Genomic DNA, 26,190 nt, shown 5'->3' with positions numbered 1-26,190 from the left:
ACACACGGGCACAGCCAACGCACACCAAGCGTCAAGACACACACTCAGCTGAGCTCAACACTAGCGCAAGATGCACAAGTGCGACGAAATTCACCCCCATGATTTTGGAGGGAAAGACTCAGACGAGTATGGAGCGACGGTTAGATACAGCAGGCGCTAACGAACACAGACTTTCAGGCACACTGTCTCTACACAAGCAGGGACCGGTCTGCAGATATCCTAGACCTTGATTATCGAGCTTGAGCACATTAGACCTGAGCGAAACACTCCAACACTTACAGGAAAGACGGATGATCTCCAACAAGCACACAAGTGTTTACCCTCAGCTATAGATCAGAGACAAGCCTATGTGCTCTTGGAAGGTCTGTGAGACCTTGGGATTTTGTGGCTCTGTATAGGTGTATAGGAAATGGTATGTGTAGAATGGTGTGAGATCACAACCGTGCATGTGTGTTCAGCTCGATTTATGATTGCAAGGATGGAATGAGCGTGTGTGAAACTTCTTTCTACAAGAGCTGCAGCAGGTGCGCAAGTGTGAGTATCCCAGAAGGGCTGATGAGCCGGGTTGGAATGGAGGGGAGCACGTCCTAGGCAATTGTAAAGGAAAGAAGGAACATAGTCTGAAAGAGAAATAGAGAGGAAGAAGAGGTGCTGAAGTTAGAAGCCTTTCCTTGCTAGCAGGAATTAGCGCAAGGTCCTTCAGATATGATTTTTCCCTGATACCACGCTCCGCTCTTCTTTGGCTGAATGACCTATTTGGAAACATTCTATATCACTGTGGGAACAGGTAGGTGCTTTTCCGTAGCTGCGTGAGCACGCAGGCGGTAGCTTTTGCACACATCTGTGTGTTTGTGGAAAGGCTTCTTTCTGCCTGCGTTTCGGTGAGGAAGCCTATGTGTGCATGCGGAAAAGAAAAAGGAAAGCAGTAGGCTCCAATTCTTGCATATTCATAACAATTTGGGGCAATTTTTCACATACCAAGCGTCTACAGGAGAAAGAATGGCCTAAAAGCAGGCTACTGATGTTATCTAGCGTCAATTGCAGGACATGCAGTCTGTTTCGGCGGAGATTCTGAGGGTCTTTTTATCTGTCTGACGATCTACCTCTCCACGCTGGCAGTTCTCCTCTGAAGCGCAACTGGTACGCACTTACACGAAGAAAATTATTAGTTCCTTACATCCAGTAGATCTATTAATTTCTAGTCAAATATAAGCTAAGAACCCTGCTTCTATACAACTTAATCTTCTATCCGCACGTCCTCGTGCTGGAGGATCTAAAATTTGAAAAATATCCCTTCGTTCTGCAGGTGGTTAGAGAGCAGGTATCATGGCATTGCTTGAGGATGGGTAAGTCCTTTGTACCTTGTCCACAGTTTATATTGCTTCAGCAGCTTCCATTCCTATCGCTTCTGTGTCCACACGCAAGCAGGGGAGAGGTCAGCTCCATATATGCAGAAACTCTTCCCCAAACACTCACAGTTGTGCACATGCTTCAGCTCTTGTATAAATAAGACTCCAAATAAACGCACGAGCCTGTACACCCCATCGGACCGTCTCACAAGCGTGTACAAACATGGGACTCCGTTCAAAATTATGCACCACTACCGTCGTGTATAAAAGTACAAGCACGTCTATGTCTGTGCAGACTGACAAATTTCTATGCAGACGTTTGATACACGAATGGCTACACGTGCAGTCATATCGCACAGGCTCTGCTGTTCTTTCGCTAAATGACCTCTTTGGAAGCGTTTCTCGGGTAGGGCTACCTCTCGGATTTTTTTCTGGTATAACTGTGAAAAGTCAGCACAGGGAAAGCGTCTACATAAACACATTTCAATCCTGCCTTGTTCTGCCTTTGTCTCCTCTACCTAGATGATTCCCGTTTTCTCTGTTCACTTGAGGTGTCATGATTGTTCTGTTGCACACAGGCACAACCAACACACACAAAGTGTCAGCAGACACATTCACTGGAGCACAACACCAGTGCAGATGCACACAGGAGACGAAATAAACACCCATGTGTGTGGAGAGAAAGAGGGACTCACATGCGGGTTGAGAAATGGCTGGATTCAGCAGGCGCTAAGGCACACAGAGACTTTCAGGGACACTGTCTCCACAAGCACTGGGTCAAGTCTGCAGGTATCCTAGACGTTGACAGTCGTGCCAGCACCTGTGACTGTGCAAAACTACCAGACGATGACAGGAAAGACACTGCCTCTCACACAAGCACACAAGTGTTTGCCTTCAGCTATAGATCAGGGACAAGCTTGTGAAGAGATGCTCTGTTGCACTTTCTTGTTATGACATGTTCTGTTCCGTTTCTCCTGTAGGTTGATTGCTAAGTGTCTTTCCTCAGGTGACTGTGAAGCATTTGCCATGGATGAGAAGTACCATGGCTCAGCGTTCAGTTCTGCCTATGTCTGTCGCTGATTCTTTCCTAGCAGAGCTCCCTTGCGTCTGTCCACATGAGAAATGCAGGACTGTACAACTGGAGAGATGCAGAAGCGTTCCAACAAACACCACAGCTGTACACTCATTTAAGCTCAAACATGAATGGAACCCACAACCAGGCACACGCACGTGGACAGACGAGTATTTATAAGCACAACTTCATTCACACACAGTTTGATCCCAAAACAGGAGCATATCTGGGGCTACCCTCCAAATGTGAAGCCATGTGTACGTGTGTGCAGTGTCTCCATCTTAAACAGACGTGTTAACCCTCCAGCATGAAAGTGCGTTTCTCGTACGTCCTCCTGTAAGTAGAAGTGAGAGGGCGTGCTTGCAGAAGTGTGCATGAAAAGGTAGGTGCTTTTCTCTAGCTGCGTATGCGTGCACGTATGGGCGCATATACCTAGATGCTTGTGGAAAGGCTTCTGCGTGTTTTTCGGTGAGGAATCCTATGTGTGTGTTAGTAACAGAACCAGTTTTACAAAACGTTCCTGAAATGATGAATCAGTTTTGTAAACTGTCCCTGAAAGGATGTTCAAGCATATCGTGTTCGAGTATACTCTTATCTTAACAACCTAGCTTTATCTTAGCCTAAATACGCATAGAGTGAGGAGAAGTACATGCAGTATCTCCGGAGGCTGAGCAAGTCAGCAGTTATCTAGCTATAGAAGTAGCTCGCCTGTGCAGTACCCAAAGGTGAAAGGGACAGAAGTGATGAAGACTACTTACTTCATCCTGAAGACCCCCTGAAAGACCACCAGAGGACAATGCACATGATCAAAATAGTTCCAAGATGTTGCAATCGATGTTGCAATCAATGTTGAGTAACCGTTACGTATCTTAATGAATATACGAATATGTATGTGAATGGACTGTATAAATACTGTGTAACTTAAACTGAGCAGGGAAGCCAGCTTTGGGTGTGAACCCCTGGTTTCTCAGCGCTGAAATAAAGCACCGCATATAACTACGCCTGTGGTTATGTGTCCTTATTGCTAACATTTTGGCGACCCAGGTGGGACCTCGTGGGCTGCTGAGGTGGGTCACGTCTCGATCCTGCTCCGGCTAGCACCGAGGTATTCTTGGGGAGTGCATCGGATGCGACTGACCCTCTGCTGCTCATGACGGACCTCTGACTGGTAAGAAGGTGCTTTATCTGGATTATTGGCTACCCACCTGGTCTGGTTTTGGTCTGGTAGCCTGCTGGTCAGGCATCTGGTAGCCTGCCAGTCAGACGCAGCGAAAGCCACGCTCGATTGGGCAGGGAGCTCCCGGGGTATTGCCTAGGCAGCCGTCCGTCAGACAGAGGGAAACCTCTGCGGGCTCGGTATCTGGTCTGGTCTGGTAATTTGTGTGCACCTGGTCTGGTTATTAGTGCTGCTCAGCACCTGGTCTGTAGTTCTGGTGATTTAATCTGTATTTACTGTTGAAACTGGTGATTTGATCCGTGTTTACTGTTGTTCTGGTAAAGTTACCTGTGTTATCTTTCTGTGTTAGTTATCTATATCCTTCTGTGTTGATACGTGCAATACAAAGATGTCACCATTAGATTGCCTGTTGAAACATTGGAAGGAGGGTGGATTCGGACAATCAATGAGTAAAAAGAAATTAACTGAATATTGTACTCGCCGGTGGCCTGAATATGACCTGCCTAGTGAAGTACAGTGGCCACCGGAGGGCACGTGTATGGCTATAGAAAACAGTAGCAGTAACGCTTTAGAATTGGATGTGCCGTGTCTTGCACCTTCGGAAACAGAACCCTCTGCACCTAAACACCTTAAACCCTGGAAACAATCAGCTGGTCCTTACCGAGAAAACCTCCCGGGAGTATGCAGATGCCAATGAATCCCTAAACATCTGCTAACCTCCTTTATCAGTTGTGCCACAAAATGGGGCCCCCTATCGGATGATATTCCTATTGGTACCCCAAATCTAGGGATTATTTCTTTTAATAACCATTTCACAGTTTCTTTTGCTTGGTTGGTGTGACAAGGGAAGGCTTCTGGCCATCCAGAAAAGGTATACACCACAACGAGTAGATATCTACATCCACGAGTTCTGGGGAGTTCCGTGTAATCTATTTGCCAATAATCCCCGGGTTGCATGCCTGTCTTAATTTTCCCCATTTCTATTTTTCTTTTTACTAGAGGATTATTTTTCAAGCAAATTTCACACTTAGCTGTAATAGACTTTGCCATTGTTAACATCTGGACCGAGATAATTTGTTTCCTTAGATAAGTTACCAATGCTTCTGCACCCCAGTGACACTCCTGGTGTTCTGTCTGAAGTATTCCTCTCATAATAGTGCTTGGCACCACAACTTGTCCATTGGTGGTTACATACCACCCAGAATTATTCTTGCTGGCTCTTACTAGACTTACAAGTTTTTCATCTTCTATGGAATATTTAGGTGGCTCTGAAGGTAATAAATCAATTGCTCTTACCTTCTGGGAGACAAGACCCACCATTGTTCTCACTTGCCGTGCCACCGACCGAGCTGTTTGATCAGCAAGCTGATTTCCCCCAATAATTTTCAATGTTCCACTTTGATGAGCTTTACAGTGCATTATAGCAACTTGTGATGGTTTCTGAATGGCATTAATCAAGTTCAGTATTTCCTTCTGGTATTTAATGTTTGTTCCTTGTGAAGAGAGCAGTCCCCACTCTTTCCAAAGGCTCCATGCACATGAACAACTCCGAAAGCATATTTTGAGTCAGTCCATATGTTACCTTTCTTGTTCTCACTGAGTTCCAATGCCCTAGTCAAGGCGATTAATTCCGCTTTTTGTGCTGAGGTGTTTGGTGGTAAGGGTTTGGCCTCAATTACTGTCTTGACAGTAGTGATCGCATATCCTGCATACCGTACTCCACTTTCCACAAAGCTACTGCCATCAGTAAAGAGTTCCCAGTCAGTTTCTGCCAGCGGGGTGTCTCTCAAATCAGGACGACTTGCATGGGTGTATTCGATGACTTCCACACAATCATGTTCCAGATCTCCTTCTTCAGTACCTGCACCCAAAAACTCCGCAGGATTCATTAGGTTAGTAATTTTTAGAACAACATCATCTTGTTCTGTCAGAATTACCTGGTATTTCATCATTCTGCTTGAGGAAAGCCAATGGCCCCCCTTTTGTTCCAATACTGTTGTCACCATATGGGATACAAACACTTCTATCCTTTTTCCCATAGTCGCAATCAGAATATCATCTACATATTGTAGCAACAAATACCATTGTCGAGGGATCATGATATGACCTTTTGTAGTCCATTCCTCGAGTTCCTTGGCTAGTTGATTTCCAAAGATGGTTGGGCAATTCTTGAACCCTTGTGGAAGGCGTGTCCAGGTTAATTGAGTTTTCCTCCCATTGTGTGGATTTTCCCATTCAAAGGCAATGGGAATTTTTGCTTTCATGGTCAAGGGGTATGCAGAAGAAGGCATCTTTTAAATCAAGTACAGTAAACCATTTATATTTCTCTTTCACAGATGTTAACAAGGTATATGGATTTGCAACTACCGGATAAATGTCCTTAGTGATCTGGTTTACAGCCCGCAAATCTTGGACTAATTGATAACTACCATCAGGTTTCTTTACTGGAAAAATTGGAGTATTATATTCTGATTCACATTCCTCTAGAATACCGTATTTCAAGAATTTTTCAATTAGAGGTACTATGCCTAACCTAGCTTCTAGTTTCAGTGGGTACTGCCTCAACTGTACTGGCTTGGCATCTTCCTTCAGTTCCACTTTTACAGGCTGGGCTGGTTTTGATTTCCCAGGTATGTCAGTCCATCACAGCCTCCTCCACTGCTTGTGGTATTTTCACTACCAGGTTTTCTTTTAATAACAGAATTTGTCCTACCTTAGATTCTGGAATTTTCATTACCAGGTTTCCATCCTCAAATGTTATTACGGCATCCAATGTGGTCAATAAATCCCGTCCTAAAAGGGAAACTGGACAGTCTGGAACATATAAGAACTTGTGGGTTAATTCCTTTCCTCCAAAACACAAATCTAAGGGTTGTAGGAATGGCCGTACTTCTTCCTTCCCTGTGGCACCAACAATCGTTGTCGTTTTATGACCTACTGTTCCCTGTAAGGAATTTAGCACAGAATAGGTAGCCCCTGTGTCCACAAAAAATCTCACATCCTGGTCTCCCACTTGTACCGTCACTAAGGGCTCCTTATTCTGGGCATCCATTTTTGTGCTTTCATATAGTCAGCTGTCATTACTATACTCCCCCAGCACCATAGTTTGTACTGCATTTCCTACTGCATTTGGTACCCAACTCATGGAACCGGGACAGTTTGGGCATTCGTTTTTCCAGTGTCCTTGCTGCTTACAATAAGCACATTGATTTGAACCAAGCTTTACAACAGGTCCCAAAGGAATTCCCTGAACATTCCGAAAACCACGCCCTTGACCGTTTCTAATTCATCTACCACGGACTCCTGTTCCTACTCCCCCACCTTGTCCTTGGACAACAGGTCTTGCTGATAATGCCTTGACTGTTCCTTTTCTCTCTTATTATTAACTTTCCAGGCTGTTTCTAACATAACATCCAGATCTCGTAATTGTGCCCCCTCCAGTTTCTGTAATTTCTTTCGAATATCATCTTGAGACTGTCCTAAGAAAATTAAAGCTAACTGAGCCCTTGCTTGTTCTGTTCTTGCTTGTTCTCCACAGAAACACATGAACACACTCACACAGGAACACACTCATTCTTTGCAATCTACTGTAGCTCCTTCTGCAGTGTGTACAGCAATATTTATTCATGCTACTGGAACACACTTCCCATTCTCCATTCCCCATTAGGATTTGCATGCTGGCTTCTCTCCCATTTCTCTCAGCCTATTATCTACCTATGCTTTCCCAAATCTCAAGGATGGCATACGAAAGATTTTCCAAAATGATTGTAGCTCAACATCACATATGTTTCTAGAAGCATAACCAGAGGATTTTTTCTGTTTTTCTTTCTTTCTTTTTTACCTGGTGAACTGGAAGTACTGGGTGTGCAGTCACTGTCATCCAGCCACATAGTCTGAACCTTTGAATCCTGTTTTGGAAGGCCCTTAAGAGAGCACCTCAGCTCCTGGAGAGGGCAAAGAAGACGTGTTTTAATAAAGTACTTGGTAAAATCAGGGAGGGTAGCCTGTTAGAGTTCATACACCCACCCTGTCATTCTCCTCTTCCTCAGATGTTTCATTTTCCCTCAAACTACTACAGCAACTGCTTACACTGGATGAAGAACGTGAGAATGGCTGCATCACGCAGTATCCTGAAGTCTGACTCCTGAGCATTCTGTGAAATGTAAGCATTCAACATTATCAGGCTTATTGTTACACATAGGCTTGCACTTTTTGTGACATAATTTTACCATATAGTAGTCAGCAACAGGAAATTATTCATCCACAGCTAGTTTTTCCAATTCTGGTGAACTGGCTTGCATTCCTTAATTTCTAGTTGCTACTTCATTTAGTAGAAACACCACTTCTTGTTTCCATGCTGGATAACTATAATCAAAGGACAAGACTGAATTTTTAAGTCACAGACCTAAGTGTCTTCAAGCAGAGTGAGTCAAACCACCTGCATTTAAGCACTGTTAACCTCTAGACATTCATTAAAATCAACAGATGCCTTCACTTTGGAGATTAGAGATTTTAGAAGCCTAAATACAACATGTTGAGGTGTTAAACTGAGTATAAAGGCAAGGCACTACCCAGCCTCGGCCACCCACATCCACTCTCAGCCTATTGTGTTTGGTCTGGTGAAATTCCAGACAGTACAAGGAAGCTATAAAAGCACACTTTTCATGTCGTAGAGCTTATGAATTGTTACTGCTATGTTTCCAGACAGTTTTAACAGGAGGAGTAAGGAAAACTTAGAGACATTAACCAGTATTATAGAATTATTAACTAAGAAAATTCAAGGAAGCAATGGGAAGGCACAAACAAATTACTGAGATCTGCATTATTTTAGGATGTCTCAGTGCCAAGCCATTAGGATTGAGTGTCAAGCTCTTGCACAGACATGTCAGAAAGGTCCTCCTGCTTACAGATAGGAACATACCTAGGTGAGGATGCCCTTCCTGGTGATTTTGTATGTGCACAGCTGCCAGTAGCCAGGCTCCTGTAGGTCCATCCCACTAGACTTTTAGCTCCCACAGGGCCATTACAATAGGAACATTCAAAGCAAAATCTATTGGATCACTTGACTACCACTCTCTCAAATGTCATGGTCACTGAGATAGCCATGATATATACCATGTTTCATATCTGTCAAAAAGGACCCTTTAGGTCAGCTTCTCCCAGCTCAGAATTTGGGATCCACTGCTTACAGTCATCTAGGAGAAAGAGCAGTTCATGAGGCTGATAAGCTCACATGGTGGAAGGTGCACTGTGCATGTAAACCTAACATTTATGGTGAAATACTCACTGCCTGCAGAAGAGATCAGCCAATAAGAGAGAGATGAGTGCTTAAAAATGTTAAGAAACCCAAAAAAGCTAGGAGAGGCAAGAAAGATAAGACACCTTTAAGATACTAAATATGTTTATTCCTTCAGAAACACTGCAAAATGTGGCCAGTCTTGACCTACAAGCAGTAATGAAACCTAAAGTCCCAGGCATATCACATGCCAGCATGCAACAGGGAGAACAGTAAAGACAGGGCCAATATAGGCCAAAGGTATTTCCTCAGGAGGTTAGGAAATATATTTTGGAGGAAATGAAGACCAATACGCTTCTCTATTGGCAGAGCAAATCAATAACATGAATTTAAGTGAGTTAGAGCCCAGATTTTTACAAAGTATCTCCTTCTCAGCATCCTTCCTCAGCAGGTTTCTCCATCCTCACCTACTGACCTATGTCATCCAAAGACAGTAGAGACAGAGGTGGAAAGATGTTTGTCTGCTCTTGCCTTCTGCAGGCCAAGCTGTTCTCTTCTGGCTCATCTGAGAAGAGGGGAGGGGAAGAGAAGGAGAGGCACTCAGCAGCAGCCTCTTTCCCTCATCACTAGTAGAGGCTGTTTCAATGGCTGCTAACTGGGCAATGGGAATGGGCTAGAGCCAAAATGCTCCAATAGAAGTCATCTGGACACGTCCCTTTCCCAGGACTCCTGCTCCTGGAACTGCCAGTGGAGCATTACATGGTGCCACTTGGTCTCTCCACAGTCCTTGAGGTCCTCTAAGTAAGTTCATGCTCCTCTTAGCCAAGGCTCTCATTTCACCCCAAAAGTCTTGCCAGTATCTTCAGTAGGTAACCAATGACAGAGAAGCATCTGGTCCGCGCTTGATTGGCTTGATGTCCCTACTCAGATGAGTCTAAGGATGGAAAACACAAAAAAACTTTTCCTAGGATTTGGGTGTACACAGTACAGTGCTTGATTTTTCAGATGCAACCCAGAAAGCCATCTGATCCTGAGGAGGTTTGCTATGTGGTTACTTAGGCGGGGTTCATTCTTTTAAGTCTGTCCCATGGGAAGAAGGATTATTTGGAAGCCTACCTGGACAGTAAAGCAGAAAAACTAAGGGTAATTGTCCCTGCACGTGGTAGAGAAGCCCAACTGAACAATGCAGTTTCATGGACTGCAAGCTAATCACTGCAGAATGGTGTGTTGGCAACCAGCATGTGAGGAAAGAGAGCGCTACTGTAAAAGAATTAATCTGTGTTCCCTTTACATTATTTCCAGCTTGGTTTTAGCACAACATGGACTAAGGGTTTGATTCGGTCTAGAATCTGTAATTATTATTTAAGACCAGCAGCAACATGCTGAACATTTTTGTGACAGAGAAATTTCCTGTGACACTACTCCCTGGGGAGAACCAGGAGCGGATTGATTGACATACTGCCAGGGATGACATTTTTAATATGGGCTGCAGAAATTGCTCTAGAACCAGCTGGAACTCTTTTTGCATTAGAAATATGCCTATATCACAATCCTGATTTGTGGCTTCACAATTAATGAACAATACTATTTCAGTAGAACTATCTTTGAGATAGCCTGTTAGAATTAAACTCCTAGACTGTTACTGCAATAATGTGCTAATACTGTTTTGGTGAAAATAGTGCGCTCTATGTGGTGGAATTCCATGTCCTTGATTCCCTGTCCCAGCTATGATGCAGAAGCTATGACTTGTACATGGGCTGGTCCCTAACTCTGAAATTACAACTCTAACTCTGGCTAATCACCAGTTGTACTAAACTCCATATTACATCCCACCTTGTAAACAAACTGTCCAGGAAAGAGCTAAACTACCACAACTGTGAAAAGACTTCTTCTGGTGATTGTACAAGTGGTTTTGGATCCAGGACTGGAAAAAGATGCTCAGAGAGAATCCTGGTGACAGAAATAGACTGCCAAATCGTACAGGTCATGCCTCATGTGCATAAACAATATTCATGCAAGTATTGTCAGTGAAATCCCATGGTATGTTTGCTCTCTGAAAGCATGTCATATCAATTTGAAACAGCCATTGCATCTGGTTCACCTCAGCTGATGAATAGACACTGGGGGCTGGGAAGCGGATGAAGCCCGCAATCAAATGTAGAAATCAGGAACAGATGTCAAGGAAGCTTCATCATTTTCTTCCAGGACATGCACACATTCTACAGTATGCTAACCAGGACTAACCAAATTATGAGATGTTTTCTTACTAGGCAGAATTCTTGCTGATTATGCAAGGTTACTTCATCTGCCTAATCAGAGCAAGAGTCCTTCACGTGTGAACCTCTAATTCATTAACAAGGTCCCAGGCAGTATGAGGATGGGGAGGTAGAATAATGTGGTAAGGCTGGAAGGAGTTGCTGACCAATCAGTGATTCCATGTCCTGCATTCTCTCTTATCCTTTGCTGCCAGAGCTAGCATCTTAAATGGTCTATATCTCCTAGCTGTGCTCTCATCCTCCACCAAAATTTTGGACACCCACCTAAACCAAAAACTAGTATCACAAAAACATATTTACCAGAACTCTGCACCTTGGCTGTGACAACATTTTGGGTAGTCGCACAGCTGAACTACTGCAGATAGTCACCAGCCTGCAATTCTTGTGGAGCTTTGGATCTATCTGGAAGGAAGGCCCTTCCTTATCAGACTTGGCACCTGGAGCAACACAGAGGCCTGGCTCTAGAGCATTTCCCGAAAGTTTCCTAGAGCAGCCCCAGTCCTGAGAAAGGGACATGCCTTACTACAAAGTACTCAGTGCCCTTTTTGCCACAGGTCTCATCCAAGTTCTCATGAAAAAAATCAGGTGTGGCAAGCTGTTCCAGAAAGTCAGCTGCAGTCCTGGATTTAGAGACAGGCTGCTCTGGAATCTTGTAAATGTAAATGCATAGTTTCCATTAAGTCCTGAAGTATCCTAGATAGGATCACATCCCAGCATAATGCAGCTTAGCAACAGCAAAGATGCACTACCAGGAAAGTACATTTTTATATAGTTTTTGACCATCAGAAACTGAAGAACTATTTTGCAGACTACCACGTGAAGTATTTTGCAGGAGTACACTAGGTATGGTATGGCGTACTTTAGCGATGAAACTTAGGTGCAACACATGAAACCCCACTGTAACACTTTGGGGGGACTGAAAACAGACTAGTAGTTCAGACTGGTTTGGAGCAGCAGCGTGAATCCTGCTTGAAGGGGCAGAACTTGAACACAACTCAACATTCCAACAAACCCTTGTCCAAGCTTCTCCATGAAGCTCCAAAATCAACCCAGAGCAAACTACAGAGGAAAAAAATACATGAGTAAGCATGGACAACTGAACTGCTAGGGCTTTGTGTATCCTGTTGGATGCAAACTAACATTACAGTAAAGATACAGCCAAATCACCTTTAAATGGTTCAATCTTTATTCACTGGCTGTTTAAGAAAGCTGACTTACTTACTTGCATGCTTGAATTACTGTTCCATGGCCAGACATACAACTTTTAAGATACTGCAATGCCTGGTGTGGGCAATCTTAGTAAATCCTCCAAGAGAGCAAGACATGCACCATGCTTAAGTTGATACCAGACACACTGAGTGTATTTCAAATACTAAAATTATTTTCAACTCACTTGCTTATCCTCCTGGGGAATTCTGGAGAACTGGGACTGGAGGATCCATCAGACTTCAGGTCAAAGAAAGTTCCTGGACTGTCCAGCAACTTCCGTATCCTCTCTGCAGTGCCTCTGTTGGGAAAAAATAGAAACCAGCTGTACCCCATGGTCAGAGTTAACTACTATCTATTCTAACACTTTCTTACCAGCCACAATTACAAAGCTGGATCTTTCATATACACGTGAAAGTACAGTTGTGTTGAGAAGAGTAGGTTCCTCACATGTGACCTGTTGAGGGCAATATATTAGAAATGGCCAGCTTTAAGCTCCTTTTGAATTGATATAAAAGTTAAAATTAATTTCTGTACTCTCTTTTAATTCTTCCTCTTTTTCTTCTACCCTCCCCATTTCATTGGTCTTAGAAAGTTTTAGGATTGATTAGAGAGTTAATGTATTTATTGCACAAAGAAAAAGGATCCAGCAAATTTCTGTTTCAGGAGGGTTACAATAGTTTTGTTGCTACTAGTACTTGTCAAGATACTTCTGAAGCAAGCTATCTGTGTAAGTAACTGAAAAGTGGGGCATGTTTAATTAAGGATTGGAAAACTCAGGGTTTTTTTGGGTGAGTTTTGTGGCTTCAGTGATGGAGCTCACAAAGTTCCTCCTGGGTCAGCTCTGCTGTCAGAGCCTGCATACCATTAAACTACAGCTTCAGGGTGAAGTCACACACAGTGTGTTAATCTCTCTTCTGCCAGAGAGACTGCTCCAGTCTCCCCCATTCTTGCTGAGTGTACTTCCCATCAGCCCAGGTACCCATCAGACTCATCCATGAACCAGTTCATGGCAGAACCTGGCAGACAATCCAGTGAAAGTTGATACTTTTTCTGTTAGATTAATGGGCTGAATCAGTTCCATGAAGAGTTCACTGAACATCTGAGCCATCACAAGGAATAGGACAAGATTGGGTAGTTGAAAGAGTTAGTGGGACTGCTTTTCAGTGGCATTGAACCATTAGAACAGACCAGTTGCTGGTTAAACTGCACCTTCAAGAATCAACCAAATAGTTTTTCACAAAACACAAGATAAGGCTCACTGTTCCTCATATCTATAATACGATTACAAATAAACAAAAGGAAAGCTAAATAAACCAAATAACTTACCAATTCCCTCCTAGCAAAGGCCAGGGGAAAAACCAAACCAAAACAAAAACCAACCAAACAAAAACAAAACAGAAAGAAAAGAAATCTAGGGATTTTCCTTATTGTAGAAAACTTTTACAGATCTTTTAAGGGGATAGTGAATAATGTTGTACACAATGTAATGGGTTGGCAGGTGCAGCTGCATAAGGTACAAAACTATTCAAAGTAGTGAGGAGCTATGGCTACTGTGTTGGCTTAGACTGTTACATGGAAGTTGTCTCAGATTTAATTTTTCTCAAAGAAGATTCTATACTGTATTCTATACTATTATTATTCAGATTAGGTCCTAGGCATCTCATTAAAGAAAGGTCCAAGGGAATACCTAGAAGGGAAAATGTAGTAATTCTTCCTGTTGTGAAATCACTATTTTCCACATTAAAGATAGCTTTTTTCCCCCTTTTACGCTGAGTCTGTAAGCTGTCCCCTGGAATTCTTGCACCTGGAAAAAATGTATATTAGATGCAGAGCACTCATGTGACTTCTGAAACTCTGTATAATCTTGAAAAGGAGCCTCAGCAAGAACTGAGACAAATTTGATTTAACTAAATCTCTTGTGACCAACAGACAACTTTTGAATGGTTAAAATTCTGTCAAATATGCCAAATCACTCCTTGAACCTGTATGTTACCCTTTAAGTATTTCTCACACCATCTAATTTGTTTTGACTTAAAGCTTTTTTTAAAAAATCCTTTTTTTTCAAGGTATCAGAAGTTTTGTCTATTTGAACTTTTTGACACAAAACCAAACAAACAACCAAGCACCCAATTCTCCCTTGCCAAATAGAAGCCTTTAATCTGATTGTTATCTGAAAGTGATGAATACAGAACAGGAGAACCAGGAGTCCTGGAACATATTGCACAATATTTAAGAGTGACATTACTATGTTCCTCCACCCATTTCCTCCCTTCTTCCACTCATATTGATTATTCTCCTTTACAAAGAGCCCTTTTTGTTTTGTTTGTTTCTGTCAATTGTCCATTTCTCCATTAACTCATAATGAGGCTTTTCTTCCCATTCCAACCATTTCCATTTCCATACTCATTCCTGTCAATTACCTTTCTGTCCTTATACATGCCTTTCTATCTCCCCTTTCTCATCTCCTTCTATGTTTTTTTTTTTTTTCTGTCTTTGTCTCATCTTCCCACGGCTCATACCTCTTTTCCTCCCGTATGTTCTCAATGCCAATGGCACTACTCCGTCGCCCATGGAACCAGCTAGCTCGAGTACGTGAGGGGCTCCTACCAGGCAAGGCAAAAGACTAGAAAAAAGGAAAGTGTGACAGAAAAGAGAGCGGGAAACATGACGGGAAACACTGTGGAGAACTGAAAGCATGGAAGAGAGTTTGCAATGTGGATCCAGATCCTCTCCTTTGCTTTGCAATACAATAGAACAGCTCAGCTCCACTGGTGCAAGGAGTACTTTCTGTCAGTGAGAAACATAATCTAGGGCTTACAAAGGTGGTACAAGAAAGAGACTGAAAGATACAGAAACAAAGTCAGAACAAGATACACAGCCACTATACAGAGAAAGAGGCTCAGGAAGGGAGGTATCCCCATGTGATGAGAGAAGGAGAGGCAGAATCAGGAAGGCAGAGAAAAATAGAAGTTAAAGGAGAGAAGGAGGCAGCAAACTCATCATTACTACGCTGTGAATTAGTTGTGCTGACATAAGGAATGCATACAACTGAGGAAACTGTCACCAATAAATTTCCATACTGAAAGGAACCTTCTTGGCTTACTCAGAGATGTGTTTTTGTAGTTTGCCTGTATACTGACATCACTAGTGCAAAGACCATAATCAGCTAGATGCACTTTGGCCAAAGTGACCATAATTCCAGTATCAGAAACATGGATCCTTTTCTGGTAACATTTGTCATGGATTTGTTATGCTCACACTGATCACATACGTTTGGTATCCTTATCAAATAAGAAAGCCTTTGATAGTGACTAGAAATATTCACTCTTTCTCACCCCAAACTTTATTAACTCTGCTATTTGTTCCCAACATACAAATTATGTTTACAGCAAAAACGCACCTTGAATAAGCATTGCACACCTGTTTATATTACAGAAAAGAATCTGATTGGTGAAATTGAAGAAAATGGAACAGATCTAGTGTCTTTATATTCTCAGCTCTTGCCATATGAGAATACAGCACCATTCTAGTCAAACCACAGTACATGCATTTTTTTAAGGTATGGCAACATACAGGATCTAATCCAGGATAGATATCTGGTGCAGAATCATGTTTGGCTTTCTCCTCCCAGTCTGCATCAATCTCAGCTCTAGTTTACACATGAACTGAGGCTAGAGATAGGCACAGACAAAACAGATTGCAACACGTGCTGTCACCACTTGTGAGATGGGATTGTACAACAGAAAGACATTCACAGAAAGACAAACGGACAAACTAATAGGGAAAGAGAACTAAGAATGTATGGATGGCTCACAAAGGTATGCCAGGTTTCTTCTTACAGCCCACTCAAATACCTTACCGCAGCAACGGCCTTAGGGCCCTCGGTGACACTTTTCTGAGGGCAAGGCCAGGTGTAGCTGGGCGGCTGGGCAGGATGGCTGGCTGCTGCTTTCTCATGGATATCCCCATGGTATCCAGGCTCTGGCTGCGGCCTCTAATCACCCGCTGAACAGTGGGGAAGCAGGGAAACAAACAAACACAGATACACATATAGACCTGCACACAGTAGAGCAGTAGGAAAAGTACCACAGTTTGGGTGGAAAGGTGTGATAAACCAGCACCAAAACCACAGAAATCCTAATTCCTAGAAGACAGCATCTTAGATATTACCCATTTTTGGTCCTAGCCAATTCATGGAGCTCACTGCCAGTGGAGATCTCTTCCTCAAGTTTATTCTCTACTTTCACTTCCCTTTTCCTGTTGCAAAAAATAGAGATTCCCTACCAGTATCCCAGCAGATTGGATAAGACAGCATAATCTGAAGAATTCTTACCCAGTACAGGCTACAAAACAGAAAATCAAACTCCTATTCAAGACTGTAAGGTTCAGTCTTGCATGAACTTGGGTGTTGGTTCCAAAGGGAAAGGAGCCATACTAAAGTCTGCAGCATCTGAAAAAGCTATTTTTGAGTTTACTCAGCCTTTTCCAGCCTTCTGCAAAGGTCATATGTCTACATGACATGCAAATCACAGCATCTGCTATAAGTCAGAAAAGGACATTTTGGGATAATTAGTGTAAGACCCAGATGGGTAGGAAATTCCTGTTTAGCAGCAAAGGCAGGATAGACTGATTGTATGTAAAAACACACCTCATCAAAGCATCCCAGTTCTGACCAAAGCTACGCATATAACTATATGTAAATGGATTAGTTTGACAGCCCTTAACAACTCTAACTAGCCCACCATGGTCATCTGAAGAAATAACGTATTTCTCTGTCCAGACAGCTAACTTACACAAAAGAAGTGGTGAGGCACTTCCACAGAAGTGGGAGAGGAAAAGTAGATAGGAAAATGATATAAGATTCTCAGTTCAAAACTCAGTTTTCCTGTTTGTACAAAAACTTTCCTATCTCGTATCATCTTGATCACTTTTAAAATAAGTTCTGCCACCTGATTAAAAAAAAAAAAAAAGAAAAAGAAAAAGAACAAAGTGTAATCTACACTGAACAAAAGAAAGTAAATTATCTCTGGCTTTTAGAGAGTAAGTAAAGCATCATAGTTTCTCTAGATGGTACACTCACAGATACATTAGAAACGCTCTTGCAGTGGCTCTTGCAAATATTTCAGTTATGAGGAAAATTAAGTGAAAGAGATATGCTGTAGGAACTGAAAGCTGCTTGCTACTAGGTATTACTATTCCTCTTGCAAACACTCATTCCTTTTTCTGTAAGTCATGGAGTGACACCTCGTCTAACATTAGACGACAGCATGAAGCATAAAGAATTTCATTTCTTAGGGACAATAAGGAATTCCACCCTAAGCCACACTGTAGCTCTGTAGAAAGGCGCACAGGAAGGGGAAAATTTTTTCTTGAGACATATGGCAAAGGACAGTTGAAGATGCTCTAGAGAAAGGCTGCTGGATTGAAAGACTTCTTCTGTCTCACCCTAAGCACAGCTGACCAGCAGGGTGAATATTCCTTGGAGGGACACACAATGAGCTTGAGAAAATTATGAGCAACTGGGTAAAGGAATCAATCCACTATGGCTCACCTTGAAATTCTCAAGGAAGCTCCCACTGCCATTCTCTATCTTGTCATCCTCCCCTATGGGCAACCCCATCATACTGCGGCTGCGAAGCTGCAGCTCCTCAAAAAGGCTCTCCAAGAGGGCACTCCGAGTTCTTTTCTGCGTCAACATTAGGAATGAAAACACAACTATTATTGGGGGCGGAGGGATTATTTTTCCTGTTTTTGCAATGTCTCACGTCTGTCTTAAAAAAACAAAAACAAAACCAAACATCATGAAGATTATTTTAAACAGTATGAAGTGGTTTTAGATGTGGTTTTAGTGGTTTAGATTTTATGGAACATATTACAATAGTACCTAGCCATTTTAAACTCTTTCTAAAGCAAGTCATAAAGGACACCGGTACTTTTTTTACAGGTGATGAAAAAGAGGCATGAATTGAGGGCATTTTTTTCTAGATCAGGTAAGCAGCAGAGTCTGGAACAGAATTTTAGTACCTTGAACCAAAATCAGTGAGATCAGTACACATCCTGCAGCACAATACTGAGTTTCAGCTAAAACAGAATTTCCTCCAGCAAAATGCATGCATCATATTCCCACTCTTACTTGAGGATTAGATCTTTACATTAGGAGGTACCTGTTCATATTCTATCACACCTGCTGTGAAATACAAAGGAAGTATCACATAGCCAAGTATCATAACATTTCATCTTCCTTTTTTAAGCAACACAAAATAAGAAGTAAAAAGTTATACTGTATTTTCTTAATCTGGCAGTAATATAATTTTATAATTTTTAATGCAAACAACAAGGTAATAGACCCACCTCTAATTTAGCAAATTTATCAGCTCGATAGCAGCTGTACTCAGCATTGATGAGCTTGGCCAAAAGGAATTCACGAAACTCTGCACTCTGCAAAACAGGATGAAGACTAGACTAGAAATGAAAACAATAATAAAAATATCACATGAGAAAAGCTCTGCCTTTCTGCTCTTTAGACCTCCAAAGTCATGTAGCCAGACTGACAACACTGACTCAGAACTCCAGGGTATGTACCATATTACCCTGCCATCTAACAGTGGACAAGAGAAACAAGCCTTTCTAAATATGGCTGGATTTGGCAGAGGGGGTCCAAAGAAGGGGACCATATTACCATATTACCCTGCCATCTAACAGTGGACAAGAGAAACAAACCTTTCTAAATATGGCTGGATTTGGCAGAAGGGGTCCAAAGAAGGGGACGTCATCTCGGGCTGTGACTGAAACCTGAAAAAATATAAGGGGGAAAAAAAAAGTATCATAACACAAGTGAGACTATCAAAGCCTTCAGACTGCTATGGTATATCTGATCCCTCCTGAATAATTCACATATCGAAAAGAACTCAAATATGTTATCCCATGCATCCAGCTCTTTCTGAACTCAGTGAATAAATGTGCTGATTTATCTTCCAGAAATTCAGTCAGCTAGATGTGCACACAGTAAAAGCAACAAAACCAATAAAGTGAATTGGTTTTTAGAAATCTTTAATAACAAGCAGTATATTTGGAAAAAAAAAAAAAAGCTTCTATTCAGTCGACAAGATTTACCTCCACTAGAAGAACCTCTGTCAATGTGATTATAGTGATCTTTTTTTTTTCTTTTTTTTGACAGAGAATTTTCAGTGGAACTACACTGCACAGTGAGGGGAGTATCTCAGTGACACCACCTCTCTGAGACACATATGGTACACATACAAAAGCACTTTCTCAGCAAGAGATAAGGATATCCATGTGGTTTTTTGTCTTTTTTTTTTTTTTTAACCGTGCTCCTGCCCGACATATCAATGCCAAAAAAGTTACTGTAATGAAGTTTTTATATAGTCAGTTGGCTCTTCACACCATTTACTTGTAATTATACACAGCTATCTTACCAGATACACACAGCAATTAAGAATATTTCACAGGCTTTTTTTTGCCAAGTTTGATGTGGTAGTTCAGATTTCTCACATCATAGGCCAGCACCCTTAATTACAAGGCCTCTCACACCCTCCCAATAGATATCTACCAGTTAAAATCCTGCCTTGCATTTTGTCAGGCATGTCAGCATCATATCTGTGCCTCGCAAAATTATGGAGAAGATTATTCTAGAAGTTACTGAAAAACATCTGAATGACAACACAGTCCTGCTTAACAAACTTAATTTCTTGCTACGACAAGGTTACCCACCTAGTTTACCAAGGGAAGCCTGTCGATGTGATCTTTTTGGATTTCAGTAAAGCCTTTGATACTGTCTCTCACAGCATCCTCCTGGACAAGATGTCCAGCATACAGCTGGAAAAACACTTGTGGGTGAGTAATTGGCTGATGGGCTGGGCTCAGAGGGTTCTAGTAAGTGGGGTTATGTCAGGTGGTGACCAGTCACTAGTGGGGTTCCTCAGGGATCCATCTTAGGGCCAGTGCTGTTCAATGTCTTCATAAATGACTTGGACACAGGACTTGAGGGAATACTAAGTTAGCCAATGACACTAAACTGGGAGGAGCTGTTGACACTCTCAGATGCAGAGAGGCCCTGCAGAGTGATCTGAGCAAATTGGAGAAATGGGCAATCACCAACTGCATGAAATTCAACAAGGGCAAGTGCCAGATATTGCACCTGGGGCACCGCAGCCCTGGCTGTACATACAGACTGGGGAACAAGATACTGGAGAGCAGTTCCGTGGAGAGGCATCTGAGGGTTCTGGTCAACAGCAAGTTGAACATGAGCCACCAGTGTGTCCTGGCTGCCAAGAGGGCCAACCATGTCCTGGGTTGCATCAAGCACAGCATTGCCAGCTGGACCAGGGAAGTGATTGTCCCGCTCTCCTCTGCACTGGTGTGGCCTCACTTGGAGCACTGTGTGCAGTTCTGGGCACCACGGTATAAAAAAAGATACTGGAGAGTGTCCAGAAGAGGGCTACAAAGTTGGTGAAGGGTTTGGAGGGGAAGCCATATGAGGAGCAGCTAAAGTCACTTGGTTTGTTCAGCCTGGAGGAGGGTGTTGTGTATTGATAAGGATCATGGCTGAAAACATTGTAGCGAAACTAGTTCATCCAGCCACAGGAGATGACACATTCAGTATAGGGTGAACTGCGATTTACATATCAACAACAAGCTAACAAGCCACAGCCCAGGCCAGCTGGCCAATACTGGAGGTGGGGGATGAGCTGGAGGGTACATAGCTCCATCTTCTGATATGCACAGCTTGGCAAACAAAGGGGAAAAGCTCAGACCCTTCAACATGGCCCCGGATTTGTCGAGACTTGTCGATCTTTCGCAATCACCCCTTTCCCCCGCAGACTCTTCTCTACTTGGAGGGCTATAAAAAAAGCTCGCTTAAAACAGCACTGATAGGGAATCCACCACCCTGAGGACCCTCAGCCCACCAGCCTCACCACGGGAACTAGACTAGACATCGGAGGATGCTGCCCTCCTAAACTACAAACCCCAGCATCCTCGCTGCGGGACACCGGAGGGCATACACACATCTCATCATCCATGCTGTGGAGCCCTAAGAGTGACTGGATCCCTCATCTGTTTTTTTCTTCCTTTCTCTCTGCTCTTTCCGCCTCTCCTTTTTTCTATACCCCCATTTCTTTGTCTCTCCTTCTGTGAATGGTGATATATTACTCTCTTTCTCTCTCTCTTACACCTTAGTTTTCCTTCCCTCTGTACCACTCTTTTTCTCTCTCTCTTCCTTTTGAACATATAAGAGTAACATTATCTTAAGCTCTGCTGTTGGATTCTTCTAAGTCCCATATTATAGCTACTAATGGTTGCCAATACATGGCTCGTAGTAGGACTCTTGCTGTTAATGTATTGATAAGTTCTGTGATATCATAAACTATTTTTGCAAAGCCACTATTTGCTGTAACTAGTATTCCAACACATACTTTTAGTAAAACTCATAACTGAATTGGACCCCTGGAGTGATTGTCTGTCATTCACTTCACATAACCGCACAGAATTAACCGACAGTTAACTCACACCTGGTCTCATCTGTTGAGTCAGAGCGTGTGTCGCATTCAGAGTTAACTCATCCCTCATCCCATCTGTTGGGACAGAACAGAGGGGAGGCTCTACAGCTTCCTCACAAGGGGAGAAGGAGGGGCAGGCACTGATCTCTTCTCTCTGGTGACCAATGACAGAACCCAAGGGAACAGCAGGAAGATGTGCCAGAGGAGGTTCAGGTTGGACATGAGGAAAAGGTTCTTCACCCAGAGGGTAGTGGAGCATTGGAACAGGCTCCCGAGGGAGGTGTCACAGCCTGTCAATATTCAAGAAAAGACTAGACAGTGCCGTCAGGCATACAATGTGAACTGTGGGGTTGTCATATGCAGGAACAGGAGGAGATGGACTCGATGATCCCTGTGGGTCCCTGCCAACTCAGGACATTCTATGATTTTAATTTTCTCATTGCAAAAATTGATTCAAATAAATAAATGCCATTAATATTCCAATTTAACCACAAGGCACTAAAGCTTAAGTAAATGGGAAAATGGATGGAAAAAAATTTTCCTTCAGTCTCTTAAGTACTAGAATACTCTCAAGGCAGAATGAGTTAAACGCCCTTTTGAAAAGCCTTTACAGAAAATCCTGCATTGGCTCTAGGGTCCTGACTGGGACTATTTCATTAAATGATACAGGCAACCCTATTACAGTAACCAAAACAATGGCATTGCAGACAGGGAAAGATGAAAACAATAGTAGGAAGAGACAAGACAAACGGTAACCTTCCCCAGCTCTTTCTCATGTCATTAAATGAAATCCAGTAAATTTCTGTGCCCTATAAAACAGAAAGCAAGACAAGAACTAGGACCCTATGCCCCTCATCAACATGAAGCTATCAATGTTCCTTGTGCTATGTCCCTGATCAATATGAAGCTATCATATATACCAGGCTCCCCATAGCACAAGGAACAATAGAAGGTGATTACTCCACTCCCAGCACACTTGTTGGTGGGAAAAGAGATGGGTATCCTGTCCAAATTTTTATATTCTCGGTGTTCTTGTAGATTTCCAAGGCATAAGGACCAAATCAACATTTCTACATAATACGAGACATAGCACTTTGATTAAAATGTTTCTACAATAGAAACATCACAGAACCTGAGTTTCTGTATATTTTCTTCTCTCTCAGCATGACTGAAAGTTGAGCATAAAGTTACATAGGCATCCATACAGAGTCATGTTACAGTGAAAGAGCTGTGTGCAAAAGCTGCAGACAGGGAATTGGTTTTCTAGTAGAGCTTCTTTCAACTGGAGGGCCCAAACAGGTAGCACTTCCCTGACAGATGGGAATCCTGTTCTGGGATCCCCTGAAGCAGATGTAGCTGGTTTGAATTCCATAGATTAGGCCAACCAGCTGCATCTGAGCTGCAGTCTCCGGCAGGGCAACCTCTCAGCGCTGTGCTCTGCAGCATGAGCAATGCAGACATAGCTTTCAGTTAGGTGAATGAGTTTTACCTGACTTATATGATGCAAGCAATACATCCCCCAAAATGGCATAAATTTTTCCTTGTGCTCTTTGATGTAAACAACAACAACAACAAAAAATCTGAATTTGTCCTGCTTCAATTCCCAAGCTTTAAGCTTCAGAAATTCATCAGCCCCTTTGAAAAACATACAAGTATATTCTAGTTCCATGTGTAGATTCTTAATAAATTGATTGAATTACTCTTTCATTTTCTGTTTGCTAGGTAGAGGCACTAAGCAGTCCTGCAGTAAAACACTTGCATTCCAGAATCTTGGTCTTCGTCAGCCTCACCTCCTAGCCCCATCCAGATAAAAATGTATTTATGAAATCTGAATACTCAACAAACATGAACAGAGATTGCTAAATAGCAGCAGCCACACTAAATAGGGAGGACCTATGTGAACCTATAGAATAGAGAACAGCATAGCAGACTGGAGACTCCTGGTCAGAGAACAGAGAGTGTGTGAAGGGCAAGGAGAGATGGTGGCAGCTACTGGATTTCTAGGTCTACTGGTAATAGATCTAATTATTGCCTTTCACTGAAAATTGATCCAAAGAAATAAATACCATTAATATTCCATATTGATCAGGTTTGCTAAAAGTGCAAGCAGAGCTGTTAGGATGACAGCTGGCTGAATCCGCACCTCTTCCAAAAGCCCAAGAACAGGTTTCCACTTCAAGGATCAATATCAGCAAATCAGTACAGAGGAATCTATTGGCTCTGTTCACCTTGTAGAAAGTGTCCCCAGTTGTGTCACGAGTGAGCTGAACTACCACATAAGTGTGTAGGAAATTAGAAGCAATCATATCAGGGACAAAAGGTGTGCTTTCATCCTGGAAGATGATGGCTACGATGTCATTCCCAATGTGACGCTTCCGCTGAAGCTAGAGACAGAAAAATAATAAAGTGAGAAGGCAGGTGAAAAAGAGTAGAACAGTACAATGGGCCCTTAAATACCAGTCTATTTAACATCTTCAGTCCATCTGTTGAACCAAACCCCTCATCAATTAATTTTACCATTACTCCAGCTATAATTCCCACTGTTATGCAATTAGGCATTCGCCCCTCTAACTAGCCCCACATTGAATACCCCTCCCCTCTTAGCCACACAACTGAATTCCTTAGTTCCCCTTCCAATACCTGCTGGGAATCTCCCTCTGTGAAGGGCAGCTTTGTAGACACAGGAAACATGATCTCCTTGCCTCGGAAATTTGTATACACTGACTCAGTGCCCGTTTGACATCTAGTGACATCCAAGCCTCCCCGAAACCTGAGCAAATCCATACCACACCATAGATAAGGCAGGACAGAGATGAGGAAGTGGAAAGAAATGAAAATATATCAGTAACAGTACCTTGGTACATCAATATTATCAAAGGTGATTTTAAGAAATCACTGATAGTGGGGCATCACATCTTCCCAAAACAAATGCACTGCCTGAAGCAGCACAATGTTTCTGCTGATGAACATGCTCGCTAAAAGCTATGAAGTTAAACCAGGAATCCTCAAAGGAGCTACTTTATTTGGCATTCTTCTGAGAAACACAAACCGTATTTTAGAACTACCAAAAGGACAGGCTACCCCACAGAAAGAGACTGAAACAATACTGACCCCTATTATTGTGAAACAAACTTACATTCGCACAGTCAAATAAAATTATTCTCTGCTGCCACTGTGGGTCAGATTGAGACACCAGAAGAGAAACGAAACACACCATGCCTTAAAGCGAAAGAGCAACAGGGCGCACTGCGCAGGATTGTCCCTGATTTATAGCTGAGAGCAAACACTTGTGTGCTTGTCAGAGAGATTGTGTCTTGCGTGTAAGTGTCTGGGAGTTTGGCACAGGTCAGTGTGGTTGATTCGATAATCAACGTCTAGGATACTTGCAGAGCGGTCCCTGTTGGTGTGGGGACAGTCTGCGTGTAAGTCAGTCTGTGCTCGTTAGCGCCTGCTGTAGCTATCCGTCGCTCTGCACGCGTGTGGGTCCATGTCTTTCTCTCCACAAGCATGTGAGCTGATTTCGTCGCACATGTGCATCTGTGCTAGTGTTGAGCTCAGCGGAGTGTGCCTCTCGACACTTGGTGTGCTTTGGCTGTGCCTGTGTGTAACACAGCACAGCCATGACTGCTCCAGTGAAGAGAGACCAGGGAAATCATCAAGGCAGAGTCTAGAGGGGAAAATCGAAGAGGGATTGACGTGTGCTCGACAGAGACGGATTCCCTGCGCTGACATTTCTCAGTAACACGAGAAGAAATCAGAGCTGTAGATCGACCGGAGAAATGTTTCCGAAGATGCCATTTAGCGTATGAACAGCAGCGTGCGCGGCTTTCAGGAGTGTGCCTGAAGAGTGCCAAAACCAGCAGAGCCTATGCTCAAAAGCTGGTGGCTGTGTGACTGCATTGATGCACGTTCGCGTGTCTGCGAGTGTATAGACGGCTGTTTCATGTTCACACAAAAAGGCACCTGGTCGGGTTTTTCTTCTATGCATGCACACGCGTTTCCGTTGTCTCTTCGGAACAGACGTACCGCTCTGCATGCTAAACGACGTGGTAAAAGGCGTCTGCCTATATTTTGGTAAACAACCGAGTGTGCGTGTTCCGAAAGCGGCATTTCCGCAGACGACTCCACAGAGCCAGTTCTCAAAACCCCGCACATCAGGATTGAATGGATTAACCAAGCAATTTCACCGATGCGGGCAATCACATATTCTGACGGACGTCTTTCATGCCACAGCAGCACGAACGTATTTGCGTTCAAGCCTGTATCAGAAACAATGTGTGGACCGAGGATCTGTTGGTATTCTCTCCGTACGGCATGCTTCGTGGCAGCTTACTTGCGGATCGCAGGCTTAGC

The 26,190-nt window shown here is 42.9% G+C and overlaps 2 protein-coding genes across 2 annotated transcripts in view; one reads left to right on the top strand and one right to left on the bottom strand.

The window, feature by feature from the left end:
- Positions 1 to 26,190, top strand: part of LOC308042471 (rap1 GTPase-activating protein 1-like) — a gene marked incomplete at both ends in the record, with an annotated part of 176,513 nt that overhangs the window by 39,545 nt on the left and 110,778 nt on the right. The window lies entirely within an intron of this gene.
- Positions 6,526 to 26,190, bottom strand: part of LOC308047906 (rap1 GTPase-activating protein 1-like) — a gene marked incomplete at both ends in the record, with an annotated part of 55,422 nt that continues 35,757 nt past the window's right edge. The window contains 10 exon segments of the mRNA XM_080356722.1: positions 6,526 to 6,542; positions 7,440 to 7,542; positions 7,625 to 7,751; positions 12,504 to 12,617; positions 14,839 to 14,942; positions 16,179 to 16,216; positions 16,219 to 16,324; positions 17,871 to 18,005; positions 18,671 to 18,757; positions 19,040 to 19,111. Coding sequence (XP_080212848.1) covers positions 6,526 to 6,542; positions 7,440 to 7,542; positions 7,625 to 7,751; positions 12,504 to 12,617; positions 14,839 to 14,942; positions 16,179 to 16,216; positions 16,219 to 16,324; positions 17,871 to 18,005; positions 18,671 to 18,757; positions 19,040 to 19,111 — 903 coding nt within the window.

This window comes from Nesoenas mayeri (genome assembly GCF_963082525.1).
Source record: "Nesoenas mayeri genome assembly, chromosome: 1".
NCBI classification, from domain to species: Eukaryota; Metazoa; Chordata; class Aves; order Columbiformes; family Columbidae; genus Nesoenas; species Nesoenas mayeri.
This window is presented reverse-complemented; position numbering and strand designations above follow the sequence as displayed.